This window comes from Taudactylus pleione, unplaced genomic scaffold (genome assembly GCF_031769625.1).
Source record: "Taudactylus pleione unplaced genomic scaffold, aTauple2 ptg002854l, whole genome shotgun sequence".
NCBI lineage: Eukaryota > Metazoa > Chordata > Amphibia > Anura > Myobatrachidae > Taudactylus > Taudactylus pleione.
The window spans coordinates 1-18668 of NW_028287226.1; the positions used below are offsets into that span (position 1 = coordinate 1).

Genomic DNA, 18668 nt, shown 5'->3' on the forward strand with positions numbered 1-18668 from the left:
GAAGAAAACAAAGATCATTTTCAAATACTAGGGGGCTTTAAAAGTTAAGCAATTGTGTCATGGCGTGAGGCTGTATTATATATACTAGATGTAGGTCTGTGCAGAAGGGGATTACAGGGAGCACAGAGGGGGCAAGATGCCGACTAGCCTAGGGAACATGTTAATGATAACATGCATAAGAACAGAAAAGTACCATTTCCTACCCCCCCCTCCCCATTTTCTGACCACTCTTCCCTGGCAGCTATCAGTCATTTACAGCGAAGTCTGAAAACCAACGATGACCCCTGGCAGGAAAGTCCGGGGCGTATATTGTGCTGAACGGGCACTACCCAGCTCTCACTAACTCTGCGATTCCGCCTTTATTATGCCAAAGAATTACTCAATGTTCCATAAGGATTACAGTAAGTGGAATTAAGGTTTTATGGCCTTGGAGAATCCCTGGCACCATTCCCCATTACGGTTACTGCTCGCTAGAAAGGACGGCTCGCGCGTTTCAGGAACGAGCCAGAGCAGAAGACATTTCAGGAAAACAAACGCAGTTTTTCTATGAACCCCAATTTACTCGGCGCCACGGCAGGGAGCTTCTCAGAGGAAACTCCGCATCACAGGCCACGGCAGGGAGCTTCTCAGAGGAAACTCGGCACCACAGGCCACGGCAGGGAGCTTCTCAGAGGAAACTCGGCACCACAGGCCACGGCAGGGAGCTTCTCAGAGGAAACTCGGCACCACAGGCCACGGCAGGGAGCTTCTCAGAGGAAACTCGGCACCACAGGCCCCCGGCATGGAGCTTCTCAGAGGAAACTCCGCACCACAGGACCCCGGCAGGGAGCTTCTCAGAGGAAACTCCGCACCACAGGCCCCCGGCAGGGAGCTTCTCAGAGGAAACTCCGCACCACAGGCCCCCGGCAGGGAGCTTCTCAGAGGAAACTCCGCACCACAGGCCCCCGGCAGGGAGCTTCTCAGAGGAAACTCCGCACCACAGGCCCACGGCAGGGAACTTCTCAGAGGAAACTCGGCACCACAGGCCCACGGCATGGAGCTTCTCAGAGGAAACTCGGCACCACAGGCCCACGGCAGGGAGCTTCTCAGAGGAAACTCGGCACCACAGGCCCCCGGCAGGGAGCTTCTCAGAGGAAACTCGGCACCACAGGCCCCCGGCAGGGAGCTTCTCAGAGGAAACTCGGCACCACAGGCCCACGGCAGGGAGCTTCTCAGAGGAAACTCGGCACCACAGGCCCACGGCAGGGAGCTTCTCAGAGGAAACTCGGCACCACAGGCCCCCGGCAGGGAGCTTCTCAGAGGAAACTCGGCACCACAGGCGCCCGGCAGGGAGCTTCTCAGAGGAAACTCGGCACCACAGGCCCACGGCAGGGAGCTTCTCAGAGGAAACTTGGCACCACAGGCCCACGGCAGGGAGCTTCTCAGAGGAAACTCTGCACCACAGGCCCCCGGCAGGGAGCTTCTCAGAGGAAACTCCGCACCACAGGCCCCCGGCAGGGAGCTTCTCAGAGGAAACTCGGCACCACAGGCCCACGGCAGGGAGCTTCTCAGAGGAAACTCCGCACCACAGGCCCACGGCAGGGAGCTTCTCAGAGGAAACTCCGCACCACAGGCCCACGGCAGGGAGCTTCTCAGAGGAAACTCCGCACCACAGGCCCCCCGGCAGGGAGCTTCTCAGAGGAAACTCCGCACCACAGGCCCCCGGCAGGGAGCTTCTCAGAGGAAACTCGGCACCACAGGCGCCCGGCAGGGAGCTTCTCAGAGGAAACTCCGCACCACATGCCCACGGCAGGGAGCTTCTCAGAGGAAACTCGGCACCACAGGCCCACGGCAGGGAGCTTCTCAGAGGAAACTCCGCACCACAGGCCCCCGGCAGGGAGCTTCTCAGAGGAAACTCGGCACCACAGGCCCCCGGCAGGGAGCTTCTCAGAGGAAACTCGGCACCACAGGCCCACGGCAGGGAGCTTCTCAGAGGAAACTCCGCACCACAGGCCCCCGGCAGGGAGCTTCTCAGAGGAAACTCGGCACCACAGGCCCACGGCAGGGAGCTTCTCAGAGGAAACTCCGCACCACAGGCCCACGGCAGGGAGCTTCTCAGAGGAAACTCCGCACCACAGGCCCACGGCAGGGAGCTTCTCAGAGGAAACTCCGCACCACAGGCCCCCCGGCAGGGAGCTTCTCAGAGGAAACTCCGCACCACAGGCCCCCGGCAGGGAGCTTCTCAGAGGAAACTCGGCACCACAGGCGCCCGGCAGGGAGCTTCTCAGAGGAAACTCCGCACCACATGCCCACGGCAGGGAGCTTCTCAGAGGAAACTCGGCACCACAGGCCCACGGCAGGGAGCTTCTCAGAGGAAACTCCGCACCACAGGCCCCCGGCAGGGAGCTTCTCAGAGGAAACTCGGCACCACAGGCCCACGGCAGGGAGCTTCTCAGAGGAAACTCGGCACCACAGGCCCACGGCAGGGAGCTTCTCAGAGGAAACTCCGCACCACAGGCCCCCCGGCAGGGAGCTTCTCAGAGGAAACTCCGCACCACAGGCCCCCGGCAGGGAGCTTCTCAGAGGAAACTCGGCACCACAGGCGCCCGGCAGGGAGCTTCTCAGAGGAAACTCCGCACCACATGCCCACGGCAGGGAGCTTCTCAGAGGAAACTCGGCACCACAGGCCCACGGCAGGGAGCTTCTCAGAGGAAACTCCGCACCACAGGCCCCCGGCAGGGAGCTTCTCAGAGGAAACTCGGCACCACAGGCCCCCGGCAGGGAGCTTCTCAGAGGAAACTCGGCACCACAGGCCCACGGCAGGGAGCTTCTCAGAGGAAACTCCGCACCACAGGCCCCCGGCAGGGAGCTTCTCAGAGGAAACAGACTGAAGTCAGGCAGCAAGAATACAGACTTACCAATATTGGTGTCTTTTATAGGGACCTTGGAGCACCATTAATGTGCTTTATCTATCTCATCTCTACTTTACAACTGATCTACTGCAAACACTTTCTGGGCCCAAACTCACAGGATAGTTAATGCAGCGACAAAATAGATTTGTCCCTCATCAGCCACCGTACAGAGACCCGGCCACAACGTCACATTAATAGCAACAAACTGAGATGTTATATAAATGAAGGCAGCTAAAACCCAGTATAACAGGGACTTCCCACCGGCCATCTGCTGGATCAGCTTCTGCACATGTACAAAGATGGCTGCAATGCCGCCACTTGCCCTGCAGCATTGACGCACCGCTCAGATAGCGTCTTTAAAAATGTATGTAAAACTGTTAATAGTAAGTTTAAATCAAATAAGGATTTTAATTTTTTTTTCAATTATTGCAAAATATGCAGGGTACACACTGGCCGATATATCGTCCGTACAGCTGATGAACGATATATCGTTCCGGCCATTGATCAGGGGATGTGTAGCAGATATATATGAACGCTGAGTAGCATGACAGATGCAATAGATCCTTCAGATACATTGTGCACATCCCCAAATAAAAATGTGACAGTACCGCGCCTCTCTGAAGGGTTATAATGTCACAATTCGGGTAAGAAAAGATGTCCGTGATCCAGATTCTCCAGGTTACACAAACTGATTCCTCTCCACAATATCACTGGGAAGAAAACACATTTCCATAGTGTAGTAATATTAGTCACTGCAAAGTAGATCCCAAATTCTAAACCACAAATAGGCTCTACATGCTGTGCGGATTAATTTCTCACATGTATGTATATACAGTCAGGTGCATAAATATTGGGACATTGACAGAATTTTCATATTTTGGCCTCTAGTCACCACCACAATGGCTTTGAAATGAAACAAACAAGATGTGATTTACCTGCAGACTTTCAGATTTAATTTGAGGGTAAGTACATCCAAATCAGGTGAACGGTGTAGGAATTACAACGGTTTCGGGAGGAGACCCTCGGACTATGTCCGAATGTGTGACATACCTGTCATTGCCACCCAACGAACAGTGTTGCTAAAAAGGAAGCCACTGTCATGACCCTGTCGGACTGAACCTTTTCAGGTTCACCTTGAAACAAGAGTTATGCCAGAGTGAAGGCCCAAGACAGCCTAAAGTTCCAACAAGTTAATTGGCAGGGTGGAATCGACAGACATCCAACTGCACTGAAATGGATGCGAACCAGACACTGTCCATAGCGAAGAATACCCTGGACGAGATGGCCAGAGCCACCCGGACAGGGAGCGACTTGCCTCCGGAGCGTTTGAATAGTGATCTGACAGAAAAAACTCGTTTCATCTGGAGATGAGCCAATTATGGAAAGACCTGGAATGGAACTGAGCCCATTCCACCCTTCCAAAGGCAGACACTGAATATTTGCCCAGAATGTAAAGACATATGTCGACTGCGTAAACATCCATGTACTCCTAATGGAAGAGTGGAGATTCCGTCTTACGCCAGAAGAATTCTCAGCAGGGCTCCTAGATGAAGAATACCCAGAGAGGGATGCAGGGAAGACTTTTTCCCCGTTGATTAAACGTCTGCACCCTGAAGAAGCCACGGTCAAAGTACCCCGGTGATCCCGCTAAGAGCAGGAGGCCGTCCAGGTACAGGAGCATTGGGATATACTGAACAGGAGAACTGTCAGAAAATCCAAAAATGCTGGTAAACCCCTGTGGGGCTGAGGACAGTCCCAAAAGGCAGAGTCCGAAAAATTGTAAGTGTTGCTGTGATACAACAAACCTCAGCCCATGCTGATGAAAGGTCTCTATAAGTACCCATAGGCACGTGTCCTGTATATCCAGTGATACCATAAAGTCCCCAGGTTCCAAACATCGTATGATGGAGCATAGGGATTTCCTCCTGAGCCCAGGTAGCTTTAGGAACTGGTTCAGGGAATTGAGACAGAGAATAGGCCAAAGAGGACCATTCAGCCACCGCACCAGAAAGAAAGCAGAACAACCAGTCCCTCGCTGAGATAGTGGGGATGGCCTAATTAGCTCTGCTTACCGCAACGAGTGTATAGCTTTCTGGATTTGTAAGGCCCTGTTCGGGTCTGAATAAGGGCCCGCGTACCATCACATGTAAAGAGGCCGCCTGAGCAATGGAGAGGGCGTACCCTCCTACCCACGTAGCCACGGCAACTTGACACTAGTACCGGGCGAACTGAGAAAATCGTTATCTCCCAGTTGTAGGCCTGTCTCGTCAGGTTGAAGATATATCCTCAGGTTCAGAAGCAGGATCTGCTGGCAGTCCAGGCCTGCTCGGTACTGGATATGTCGGCCCTTGCAAAGGCCGACAGTCTAGGAAGAAACAGACCTTTAGGCTGACCCTGAGGACAAAAAGAATTAACAGACTTAGTCTGAGGCCCTGTAGTGGGCATAGCTGAAGGTGGTAAACTTGTCGTTAGTAATACTGCCAATGTTACTACAATCTTGTCAAGGTCAGGACCAAACAAGATCTACCCTATAGATGGTATCTGCACCTCTGCATTCCCAGAGCGCAGCCATAGGGTATTACGAAGTATATAGTCGCAGCCAGAACTCTGAAAGTTAGGAGACTGGTATCCAATATAGGCATGTCCACCTATGCCAACTGCATATATTACGTGAGCGACCAAAGAGATTTGAACCCCAGACGTGTTGTAGGGGAAAAAACGTTACAAATGCATCAGCCCAGTATGCAATAGTATTAACCAACCATGCTATAGCCATGGTAGGGTGGGTAACAACCCCTGAAAGCGAGTATACTGATTTCACCACCTACGGATCCGAAGAATCCGACCACGCAGGAATCGGAGGCGTAGTAACGTCTGTAATCAGACGAGTAACACACCCATCCACCCAAAGAGGGGCTCGTGATGACCCTCAGGGAATTTGGGACAGGAGGCCAAACGCTGTTGTAATACCTCGTATCTGGCAATAGCCAGAGTCCCGCCATGCGATCCACCCGCTAGTCAGCAACAGGGAACCCAAAGGCACGCAAGACTGAGGGTGTATGATGCAGGTGCAGGTCAACATTCACTCTAACCAGAATGGACCTGCTACCAGCCCTAAAACAGGGATAATACCTGAAATAGGCTTCCCCCCGTGTAAGAGGGAAAGAGCCCAAAACAGTATCCAGTGCACGGCAGAGCCAACTAGGAAGTAACCACAGGCCGTCTACCACGCCACTTTGCGTTTCGTAGAAATACGACATCCATGTGGTAATCCCTGCAAGGGGAATGACAGACTGTTGTGGCACCAGGGAGAATTCATATACTGCGAAAACCCCTGCAGGGAGCGATAGTCTGTGTCACAGGAGTAGAGTGCAAGAAACTGCGAGATACCCTGAGATGAAAAGGGCAGTATGGTGAAGTAACCCCAAGTGAGGTACAACAACGGGGCCCGCCCAGCGATCGGCAATTGAGAGGCTCCCGAGAAAACAAACCGCCCAAGGGGGTCGTGAAAGGGGCCGGCACCAGATGACGCCACACACAGAACCCTTTATGAAACAAATCCTCCGCACTAACACCTGCAGCACATGGTTTGCAGGATAATATGAGATATGGTAAGAACTTACCTTTGTTATCTCTATTTCTACGAAGTCCATAGGGTTCCACAGGATACCTTGGGGGTATAGGTGATGACGTCAGGCATCGGGCACCATAGAGTTAAGTTTTTAGCCTCCCAGGATGCACTAGGGTCTCCCTCCTATACCCCGCCCCTGAGCTAAGGCATCTCAGTTACGTACCAAGCCATAGGCCGGAGGAGAAGGAAGAGAGAAAAAAGATCTGGACACACAAGAATCACATTCTCACCAGAGGGAGACGGAAAAACCGGTGACCAGAGCAAAGCCCATCTGCAGCACAGGTGCGACAGGGCGGGAGTCCTGTGGAACCCTATGGACTTCGTAGATACAGAGATAACAAAGGTAAGTTCTTACCATCTCTCATATTTTCTACTTCAGGGTCCATAGGGTATCCACAGGATACCTTGGGGATGTCCCAAAGCAGTATCCTTTAAGGGTGGGGACGCTCCTGTGCAGAAAGGAGAATCCGCCGCCCGAAGGAAGCATCCTGAGAGGCAAAGCTGCAGAAGCACCACGTTGAGCGGCCCACGAAGGACCCACAGACCTAGTGGAATGAGCCCTCACAGAAGGTGGAACCGGCAGGCCTTCATGAAGATAAGCTTCAGAAATAGCCATACGGATCCAGGCTGCCAAAGTTTGCTTTGAAGCAGGCCAACCCTTTTTACGGAAGCCATAGAGGACAAACAAGGCGTCCGACTTCCTAAATGAAGAAGTGCGGTCAACATAAATCCTTAAGGCCCGCACAACATCCAAAGTGGCCTCACCCACAGAAAGGCCAGGTGAGTTAAAAGCCGGCACAATGATTTCTTCTTTAATATGAAACCGGGAAACAACTTTGGGAAGAAATTCAGGATGAGTGCGCAACACTGCCCTGTTCCCATGACAAATCAAGAAAGGGGGTCTACAAGAGAGCCCCTATATCAGAAACACGTCTGGCCGAAGCTATGGCCAGAAGGAAAAGTCTTCGCTGTTAGCCATTTAAGATCCACTGAGCCCAGTGGTTCAAACGGCGGTCCCTGGAGAGCACTCAGGACCACAGCCAAGTCCCAAGGCGGAACAAAAGGCGGCTGAATTCGCAGAACACCTTGCATAAAGGTGCGCACATCAGGGATTGTAGCAATCCTACGATGGAACCAGACAGACAGGGCAGAAACCTGCACCTTCAAAGAAGCAAGGCGAAGCCCATGGTCCAGTCCCGCTTGTAGGAAGGCTAGCACTCTAGACAGACGAAATTCCCGAGGTGCATAACCTCTCGGTCGACACCACTGGAAGAACGTATGCCACACGCAATGGTATATCCTCGCGGAAGACGGTTTCCGAGCTCGTAACATGGTACGCACTACAGAGCTGGAAAACCCCCTGGACCTTAACATGGCCGTCTCAACAGCCACGCCATCAAAGACAGCTGAGTCAGGTCCGGGTGAAGACAGGGACCCTGTGACAGAAGGTCCGGTCATAGCGGCAACCGCAGAGGACTGTCCACGTACAGACCCTGAAGGTCTGAGAACCAGTGCCGTCTGGGCCATGCGGGAGCCATCAACAGAAGCGTCCCTCCTTCTTGTTTGAATTTCCGGATTACCCGCGGAAGGGAAAACGGAGGAAACAGATAAGCGAACCGGAACGTCCACCGGACGGACAGAGCATCCACCAGAGACGCCTTTTCGTCTCTTGTGCGAGACCCGTACACCGGCAACTTGTTGCTGTGCCGGGACGCCATGAGGTCGATCTCTGGAAGACCCCACCTGTCCACCAGCAGTTGAAAAACGTCCTGGCGACTGAGAAAGTCCGCCTCCCAGTTTAGCACTCCCGGGATGAATACTGCTGATATGGCCGGGAGATTGCGCTACGTCCATACCAGGATTCGGGACACCTCTATGAGAGCCGCCCGACTTCGGGCTCCTCCCTGCCGATTTATGTAGGCCACGGTGGTAGCGTTGTCCGACTGGACCTGCACTGGGTGACCTTGGAGAACCCGATGTGCCTGCTGGAGAGCATTGAACACCGCGCGGAGCTCCAGAATGTTTATTGGAAACTGTTTCTGCCTGAGTCCACCTGCCCTGGAACAAGTGTGGACCAGAGACTGCTCCCCAGCCCCGAAGACTGGCGTCCGTTGTAAACAGGACCCAATCCGCCACCCAGAACGGACGACCCTTGCTGAGATGGGTCGTCTGCAACCACCAGGCTAGGGACAGGCGAACCTCCGGAGTGAGCACTATCGTCTGGGACTTTAGAGTCTGAGGCAGTCCATTCCATTTGGACAGGATCAGGTGCTGCAGAGGTCTGGAGTGAAACTGGGCATATTCCACCATGTCGAATACCGACACCATGGAGCCCAGTAACCTCATCGCCGAGTGCAGAGACACCCGGCGGCTCTGCAGACAACTGCGCACCCTCAACTGCAAGGCAGAGATCTTTTCCCCCGTCAAAAATATCCTTTGCTGTCCGGAGTCCAATAAGGCTCCGAGGTGCAGAATCCGCTGAGACGGGATCAGGGTGGACTTCTGCCAGTTTATTAACCAGCCGTGCCGTTGCAGTACCGCAATGGTCAGGTCCAAGTGGCGTAGAAGGAGCTCTGGAGATCCTGCCACCAAGAGAAGTTCGTCCAAGTACGGTAACATGCGGACTCCCTGCAGCCGCAGGGAAGCCGCCATCACCTTGGTGAAAACACGTGGTGCTGTCGCCAGGCCAAAAGGTAACGACCGGAACTGAAAGTGGTCGTTGCGGATTGCGAACCTGAGGAACTGTTGATGGCGTAAAAGACTAGGGACATGCAGGTAAGCGTCCTGTATGTCCAACGACACCTTGTAGTCCCCAGGTTCCAGCGCCAGAATGATGGACCGGAGGGTCTTCATCCGAAACTTCGGCACCTGCAAAGACTTGTTGAAAGCTTTGAGGTTGAGTATCGGACGATACGACCCATTGGGTTTCTGCACCAAAAAGAGATTGGAATAGAAACCCTGGCCCCTCTGGGAGAATGGAACAAGCACTATAACTCCAGCCTGGAGCATAGTGTGCAAGACCTTCCGCAGTTCCAAGGCTTTGTTCCGGTCTGATGGCAGACCCGTGATGAAGAGTCGAGACGGGGGTCTGTGCCGGAAGGAGAGGGCGTACCCGTGAGAAACCACCTCGAGAACCCAAGTGTTTGTCGTGGTGACTGACCAACACCGGGCGAACTGCAGCAGGTGGCCTCCCACTTTGGGATCCCCCAAAGGGAGGCCCGGACCGTCAGGCCGCAGGCTTGTCATCTGGCTTAGGGGCCGGACGTCTGGTACTCCAGGCCTGCATCCGGGGCTTGGCCGATTTTTTGGGGCCAGCCTGTCGGGGAAAGGACTGTGCTTTAGGCCTACCCTGGGCCCTATAAGGCCGATGTACCTGAACCGGAAGGAACTGCAGCAGACGGGAGACATGCCGATTTGGCTGCCGCCAGTGTGGCTACAATTTTATCCAGGTCCGGACCAAATAGAACTTCTCCATTAAAAGGCAACGCTTTCAAGCCCTTTTTGAAATCAGCGTCCGCCTTCCAAGATCGCAACCATAAGGTGCGACGAGCAGCTACAGCTGCCGAAGAAATCCGAGACGCCAGGGTACTGATATCCAAGGCCGCTTCGTTGATATAAGTGGCCGCATCCCGGAGATTGCCGATCAACTCCGTCTGTTCAGCCGAACAGTCCAGCCCAGCGCTCCATAGCTCTGGCAACCCAACAAATGGCCATAGCCGCCTAGCTGCCCCCGCAAGGGAATAAACAGACTTTAGGCATCTCTCCACCTTGCAGTCCGTAGCATCCTTTAGGGAAGACATGGATGGCATGGGTAATGTGGCACTACGGACTAGGCGTGTCACATGAGAATCCACCTGTGGAGGGGATTCCCACTTAGAAAAATAATTATCCGCGAACGGATAAGCCACCGCCAAACGCCTCTGCGGCTGGTACAGTTTGCCAGGCTGTTTCCACACCTCCTCTCAATGGTCCACCAATTGACCCGAAAAAGGAAACACTGTGGCGTCACCCTTAATATCCTTAAAAAAGGCATATTTAGATTTGGACACCGGAGGATCTTCGTCCTCAATCACCAAGGCTGTGCGGACTGCCCGAATAAGTCCAGGAATATACACCTTGGACCGAGCGTCCGCCTCCTTAGTACGGAGAGGTTCCTGGTCAGAAAGATCCAGAATCTCCCCATTATCAGACATCACGTCGTCATCCTCATAAGGAACGGACAGACGCCATCGGCCACTTATGTGTCCTCAACACGGACTCCTCTTGTAACACGTCCGACAAGTGCTGTACAGAACTAGTCAGCGAATTAACCCACGCAGGCTCCTGAGAGACTTGGGGAGGGGAAATAGGGAGACTGCGGGGTACCATCAATTGCCTCGGGAAACCCTGGATGGGTGACGACACCACTGACTGCTGGGACAATCCCATCTGTGAGAACGCGGGCTGCGGAGCTAACTGGCCCACCAGGGTTGTAAGCGCTTTGGCGAAACAAGCCCAGGGCGGCTCCTGTACCGGTGCTGTGACAGTAATTGGCCGCGCCAATAAATAACCTCTGCGCTACCCTCCCCCTCCGCTACAGGTACTTTACATGTAGTACACTGAAGCTGGAGAGGAAAGTGACTCTCAGACATGATGGTAAATATGTGACCCCTCTCACCAATACTTGTTAGTATAGCGAGAGACCACCCTGCAATCACCGCACCGCAAGGGGCTTTAGCAGAAAGAACAGGGACAGTAATAAAGCTGACAGTCAGAATAGAAGATACAGGCAGCAGCGCTAGCACAGTCACATACAATGCACAGAAAAATAAATCCTGCACTATCAGCGCTGATAAATCAACTACAAAGACACAGAGTCTGGTAGGACACAGCGCTGCATACACAGACCTGACCACAGCGGAGGAGAGGTATGCCGGGGGACCCAGACCACGATGCCTCCGATCTTAGGCTTCCAGCAGCGTTCACCATGCGTTACTGAAGATGGGCACCGAGGAGCATAGATTAGGCCGGCCTGGGGGAGGAGCGCTGCCACAGGGCCAGTCAGCACAGTGCAGAGAGGGCTGCGTGCAGCGGGGAGGCGCCGGTTTTGAGACAGGGAAGGCGCGCTCCCCTGGCATGCATTTAACCCCTGGGACGCCGCAGCGCTACCACTCTGCCGCGGTCCGCTGTCCCAGGGGGGTAGTGGAAGTGCAGGTTAATACCTGGCTCCACGCTGCAGCCAGTTCCCAGGGAGTCCCCTGCCTGGGGACTTTGGACCATGTTCAGCAGGGTCCCACCGCGGGACCCCTGCTGCTTACCTGTTGTCCCCCTTAGATCCGGCCATGGCCCAAAACATCTGGGGTCACCGCTAGCTGTGACCCCAGATGCTTACCAGCATCCCCGGTTCGGTACCGGCGGGTGTGTAGGGAAGACAGCATGGACGTCAGTACTGACAGTCCATGCTGTACTTCCAGATGTGCAGCCACAGCTGCAATGTAGAAAACTTCAGGGGCTCTTCTAAGCCCCCCTCTAGCAGGTACATCCGACTCCGGCCGGGCACCAAACGAAACAGATGCCTTGGCTCGGGGGCGGGGTATAGGAGGGGGACCCTAGTGCATCCTGGGAGGCAGAAAACCTAACTCTATGGTGCCCGATGCCTGACATCATCACCTATACCCCAAGGTATCCTGTGGATACCCTATGGACCCTGAAGTAGAAAGTAAAAATGGGTGCAGTATCGTGCTCTATCTCCTGGTCAGACATATCTGACCAATAGGGAAATATCAAGCAGCGCTATACTGGTCCTGACTGATGCTAAAATTAGCTGCAGAGACCCATTTTCACCGTATGCAACACACCGTTCCATCTAAAATATGGCAACGTGCAGCATGCAACAGTATGTGACAAACCTCACAAATATTAACAAGTATATAAATGTGAGGTCTCAGAACCACCCTAAGTACAGCTGTATTAGGGTAGATTGTAAAGAAAAGGGATAGATATACACTGACAGATGACAGAATAAACTACAGACAGTCAGCACTAGCTTAAGTCACATACAATGCAGACATATATATATATATATATATATTCACACACACACACATAAGCATGACATAATATACTGCACTATGGGGGACATTCAGACCCACTCGCGAGCGGCAGTACGCTCGCAAGTGGGTCGATGGTCCCCACCACGCATGCGCATGACGGAGGGAGTTCCGTCGTGTGCATGCGCGAGACCCGGCGAGCGAAGGGGCGTGCCTGCCAGACGGAGGCGTTCCCATGGGAACGCCTGCTGTCTGAACCCGGCCCCACTGACATCACTAGTGATGTCAGTGGGAGTGATTTTGGCTCTGATAGAGCCAAAATCACTCCTGGCCTTGCGGCTGGGAAACCCGACCGCAGGGTTTCCCTCGCAAGTCCGATGGTCGAGACCATCGCGACCATCTTTTTGCACGCTCGTATATGCTGTGGGTGGTGACCCACAGCTATACGAGCGTCCAGGAGGACGCTCCATATTAATGGAGGAGGGCCCCGATTCAGAGCGAGCGCTCTGGTCAGAGCGTCCGGCTCTGAATCAGGGCCTATGTTGCTACATTCAACTGCCCAGATTCAGTATCTGGGAAGGCTACAGCGCTGTGTACACTGACCTGATGGTGAGGTACGCAGGGGGACTGGGCTCACTGCCATCTCCGGAGACCTGCTGCTGCACCATCAGAGAAAATGGCCGCTGGAGACCTCAGAAGCAGCGCAGCCTGCGGAGGAAACAGCTCAGCGACGCCAGACTCTTGACACTGAAAGGCGCGCTGAGCTGAGGGGAGGAGCCGCTGTAACAGGGAAGGCTTGCTCCCCTGGCTGGCTATTAACCCCCGGGATGCCGGCTCCCTGCACCGATTGTTAAATCCCTGGTGGTCTAGTGGACACACGGGGTATGGGGGGGCCCGCCACCACTGCTGGCGCCTCCTGTCTGTCCCCAGAGACCGGAGGCACAGGACTGCATTTGAAATGTGCGGATCACTGCAAGCGGTGACCCGCGCCTTACCTGCTCCCCGTGAATCCGGCAGCAGACCTGGGCGCCCGCGGAGTCCGGCTAGTACAGACTCTGGGGTCCCGCTGAGATCCCCAGATCTGTACTGGCGTCTCAGAGCCGGCGGGGGTGACGGAGCAGCAGCTTAAACGTCCTATGGACAGTCCAACGCTGCCGCTCTGAAAAGTCCAAAGTCCTTAGAAAAAACGTTGTCCCTAAAAAAATAAAAGAAAGCTATGGGGCTGCTAATCAGCCCCCCCTGCGCTAACAGTGACCCGACTCCGGCCGGGCACCAATTTAAACTGATGTGCCTCTGGCTGGGGGGTGGGGTTATAGGGAGAGTGGACCCAGTGCATCCTGGGAGCTAAAAGCTTTAACTGTGTGGTGCCCGGATTTGGTTCCCAACCTATACCCCAAGGTCAACCCTGTAGACCCTGAAGTAGAAATGGCAGCATCTCAAATCAATCTGGCAGTACTCTTCAGGTGCATGAAGGGAAGGGTCATACCAAGTAGAAAAAAGGGGAGGGGGTTTAAGCCCCTATTGTTCCTCAGCACCTGAAGAGTACTGCCAGATTGATTTGAGATGCTGCCATTTTCTGTTTGTTGTTATGAGATGCATGAATGAACCAGCATTAGGAGGGCATGCTGGTTCTAGTAGTGCTACTTGGGAGATCCCAGGGGTGACTCCCAGGTAAGCTGGCTCTCGATTTGGATGCATTTATGTATGTGCCTTTATCATGAGGCCTTATAATTGGTAAATATATTACCTGTGGGGTGAACGTTTGGGCGTAGGGCCCCCGGGGCTTCTCTGGCTGGACCTCTTCAGGGCATCACCACTTAATACACAGACACTTTTCATATCACCTTTTATGTTTGTTTTTTATTCATGTCATTTTTTCACATATATTTTAACCCTTTTTTTTAACACTTCTTAATTATTCTCACACATCCGTACTTTACACTGCCACCCTTCTTCCATTTTTTGTGTGATGCCCTGGACTGGACGTTGTTTGGGGTGCACTGCACCCCGGACGTGAACTCCTTAGCGTTAGGGACTGCTAGTGACAGAGAAGCCGTGACGTGGCCTAGCAGCTTCCCGTGGATTTGCAAATGCATGCAACCAATATTTCTGAATTTCTACTACCATATAGTCTTCATATATTGTTGCCAGGTATAATTCAGTGTGCTGAGGTACAATAGGGGGTTTTCTACCAATTTACTGATGTAAGCATACAAAGTGAGCATCACCATCTAAGAATATCAGCACAGCAAGTAGAACCTATTTGTGGTTTAGAATTTGGGATCTACTTTCCAGTGACTAATATTACTACACTATGGAAATGTGTTTTCTTCCCAGTGATATTGTGGAGAGGAATCAGTTTGTGTAACCTGGAGAATCTGGATCACGGACATCTTTTCTTACCCGAATTGTGACATCATATCCCTTCAGAGAGGCGCGGTACTGTCACATTTATTTGTTTATACTATTGTACCCGACTTTGATAACGTCGGGAGATTTATACCAGCTGCCTCTGTCTGACCGACCCATGGACGCAGGAACTGCCGACAATGTCGTCACTACAGATTACTGTGGCCAGACATATCGGTCGGTAAGTGTGTATGTACCCCGGACATTAAATATAGGATCATATAATGTATATGTTATGCAAATAAAAGATACAAAGGGACATTTATTTAAACCAACTTTGTGACTTTATTGATGGGCGATGACTTTATACTCCTAGATATCACTAAACTGTGTACAATTAGGAACTGAACATTATAGGAGAGCGAGACAGCAAAATTAAATGAAGCAGACTGTCCGGAACAGCAACGGTTATTGGTTAGCCTAGCGTTCTCTCTGCGCCCGGAACCGGCTGTACACAGAAGCGTCACTTCAGGTGTAGTGAGTTAGAAGTTACAATCACTCATCTATACAGGATGAACCTTTCAAAGTTTGATTTATCTTCCTCATCCGTGAATCCGTTTTAAAGTCCTTCAACTGCTGGAGAGCGCAAGATAATTACCGCGCTTGTCCAGCGGCAAAGGAGTTAAAACCTAATACCTCGCACACATCCGAGACACCCAGCAACATTGAAAAAGCCTTCAGTAAATTTTTTTTTTTTTCCAGTTTTTTTTTTACATTTTTTTGTTTTTATTTGACTATTTATTCATTTTTTTAAATTGGTTTACGCGAGAAACCAGAGACAAAAGTTGCAGCCTGTTATTTATTGTTGATTCAGTGACCTGAAAAGCAGAGTGTGGCGGGGGGTGATGGCTTGCAGAAAGGGACTGAAGACTTCTCTTTTTTTTTATGTTACTGTATTAATTTTCACATGTAAATATTTAATGCTGGTGCGTTGAGTCTTTGGCGAAGCGCGTGGGTGCCCTCAGAGGCGACGCAGCCACTTCTAGCCTAGACGCTAAAAAAATAATAAAAATCTATTCTGTGTATTGATAAGAACCCTCCCGCGCCTGTTTAGCCCGTACGCCAATATCTGAAACAGCGATCGTACAAGCTGCTGCCCCACCGCAAATCTCCCCGATGAAGGTGTATCCCCAAATCCCCTCGCCTCCAGAGAGCGGGCCTAACATTACAGCAGTACGATAAACATCTCGCAAGGATGATTACACGGCTTAAATCGTTAAACTTCATCTTCGCGAGTCACATGGTATACTTAAAATGCCTGCATCCCGTAAAGGGAGACAGTAGTCTCTGCCGACATTGCCCCCCCCCCCCCCCCGTTCCCCAGTGGCTCTCGTAGGGGCTTCAGCAAAAAGTTAAATTGTTTAAACATTTATTCCTAATCGACTCTAAAAATAAAAAAAATCAAAAGGGAACAGAAAAATTGTAGGGAGAGTGGAAGAAAAGGATTCACTCGAAAAAGAGTAGGGATTAAAAGGGAGTGGGGGAGGGGGGTGATTTGTGTCCTATGAAGCAGGAATCTTGCGCGCGCGAGCACACACACAGCATAGAGCGCGGTTCACAGCAGGTCGACGCGGCGGTAATACAGGAGGTATGCTGTGCGCTCTACAGTCTGTTTCACCACCTGATACTGATTTATCACTTTCACAGTCTGGTCATCGATGCGTAACCAGCCATTAAGACCGATCTGGAAGACGTCTGTAGTGTAATGGCCGCCGGTGGCGCTGTTTCCATGGTGATAGACCACTGTGGGGGCGACAAATAAATAAATCAGGGAAACAAAAAAAAACCACGACATGTAGAATCGGAAAACACTGAAATAGCGACCGGAAACGGGAGAAGAGAAATACTCACCTGCAAAGAGCCGGTAGGTTCTTTGGGGCTTAAAAATCTTACTTTTCACCCCGGGAGAAAGCAAATCTGGAGAGAGAAACAATTAGTGTTACACCAGGAAACACGGCGATTATTCGCTTGTCAGATAAATCCATCAGAAGCTTCTAAGGGCGAGACCAAAAGTACATCCCGAGTTGTACAGCAGAACCGCCATTCTATGGGCTGAAGCAATATATTAGTATGAGAACGCGGCCTGGTAACCAGTGACGTGTCCGAAGCGCTTTGCTCCGAAGCTGAAAACTGCATCAGTTTCATGTGTCAGGTGACAGATTCATCGTACCAAACAGTCTAAATACATGTTCTGTCTGTGCGCTCAATGAAATTCAGACTCTCTACTTATCATAGGGATCACCAATCCCTCCACTGTACCAGGCGTGGTTAAAAATAAGATGTCCTGCTTCCATGTATTACACACACACCACATACAGGGAATCGGTATGAAATACCGCGGTTCAATTCCCGGTATCAGCAGGCCGACAGAAGCAGAGTTCGCAGCAGTGGAAGCCTGACAGCGCTGGAAATCCCGATCGTCCCTAAGGTAAGTAATAAACTAACCTAACCCCCTAACCCTCCTTAGGGGTGCCTAACCCTAACCTCCCCCCCCAAGTTCCTAACCCTAATCCCTCCCCGTCCCCGCTGCCTAACCCTAAGTCCCCCCCAGGGGTGCCTTAAACCTAACCCTCCCCCCGCCGTGGCTGTCCGCTCGTGGCGCCCGGCATCCCTGTCTCCCGGCGTCGGGAAAATGTCAGGCGTCTACATCTAGAAGCCCGGCATTACACCCTCGCCGGGATATGACAGCCGGGAACCCGGCTGACGGTATTAAGGCAGCCGGTTTTCCGATTGCATCCCCACATACAGGGCTCAATCCAACTCATTCGCCCCTACATGCGAGGGGGGCAAGATGCAACAGCTTGCACATGCCGGCGTTGGAACGCGGCACCCTCGTGGTCCTATCTTGCCCCTATAGCCGCACTTACTGGCGAGTAATTGGATTGAGCCCATAGATTGTGCAAACAAACTCCGTAAAAACCATGTGCATATATCAGTAAATAGTGTCTCCCCCCTCTTACCTTTACTAATCTCCAGATCCACAGGGTAATCCACATTTTTCACCAGCTTCTGGCAGCCGCCTGTCTTTTCAAACACAAAGCGTTTGAGGTGCAGCACGAGAACCGGGGGCAGCTCCTCCAGTGTCACTCTCCGGCTGATCTCCACCTGGAAGAGAGGGATTATTATCAGCAGCTCGTCTCAGTGTGCTCAGGACAGAACAATCCAATTACTGCTGACTGGCAGCGCCGCCAAGTCCTGTGCAGACAGCAGACCAGGCACAGGCCCTTCTCGCAGGAAGAAACACCATAGATTGTGCCGTTTATAGAGGCAAGAGGGATGCAGGAAAGCTATCCTGAAAACATGTGCGCGCCTCATTTTACACCATGATCCCAACATTATCACCAGAAAAAAAGCTTTATAGGCCCTTTAACCTGCGTGTGTACATCGCTATAGCTGGTGCAGGCCGAATGTGCTACCAATATCTGCCTTTTATCCGGACAAAGGAACATGGCAGGGGTTTCAGGATTGATAAGGAAGCAGGAACACGCTCATAATGGTCATGTGTGTTTTGCTATAATATTCTATGTTGATATGTTATATTGGGCAAATCTCGCCCACACTGCAAATGAAGACCACATCTGTATTCCGGCTCATGAGGCCCAATGAAATGGATTCACTTTTCCTAAAACATGATCATTGTCTCGTGATGATATTTTGATTAATAAAGACAGGAGACCCACTGACCAATACGTCTGGGGCGGTGAGGAT

General features: G+C 52.1%; 1 protein-coding gene across 6 annotated transcripts in view; it reads right to left on the bottom strand.

Moving 5' to 3' along the window:
* Positions 1-15219: 15219 nt before the first annotated feature.
* USP10 (ubiquitin specific peptidase 10) overlaps positions 15220-18668 on the bottom strand; it is a 99592-nt gene continuing 96143 nt past the window's right edge. For all 6 annotated transcript variants that reach the window (XM_088466340.1, XM_088466339.1, XM_088466338.1 and 3 more), the window contains 3 exons: positions 17921-18065; positions 16812-16877; positions 15220-16703 (listed from right to left, as the gene is read on the bottom strand). In XM_088466340.1, coding sequence (XP_088322466.1) covers positions 16516-16703; positions 16812-16877; positions 17921-18065 — 399 coding nt within the window. In that variant the 3' untranslated portion in view covers positions 15220-16515. The remainder of the gene's footprint in view (positions 16704-16811; positions 16878-17920; positions 18066-18668) is intronic.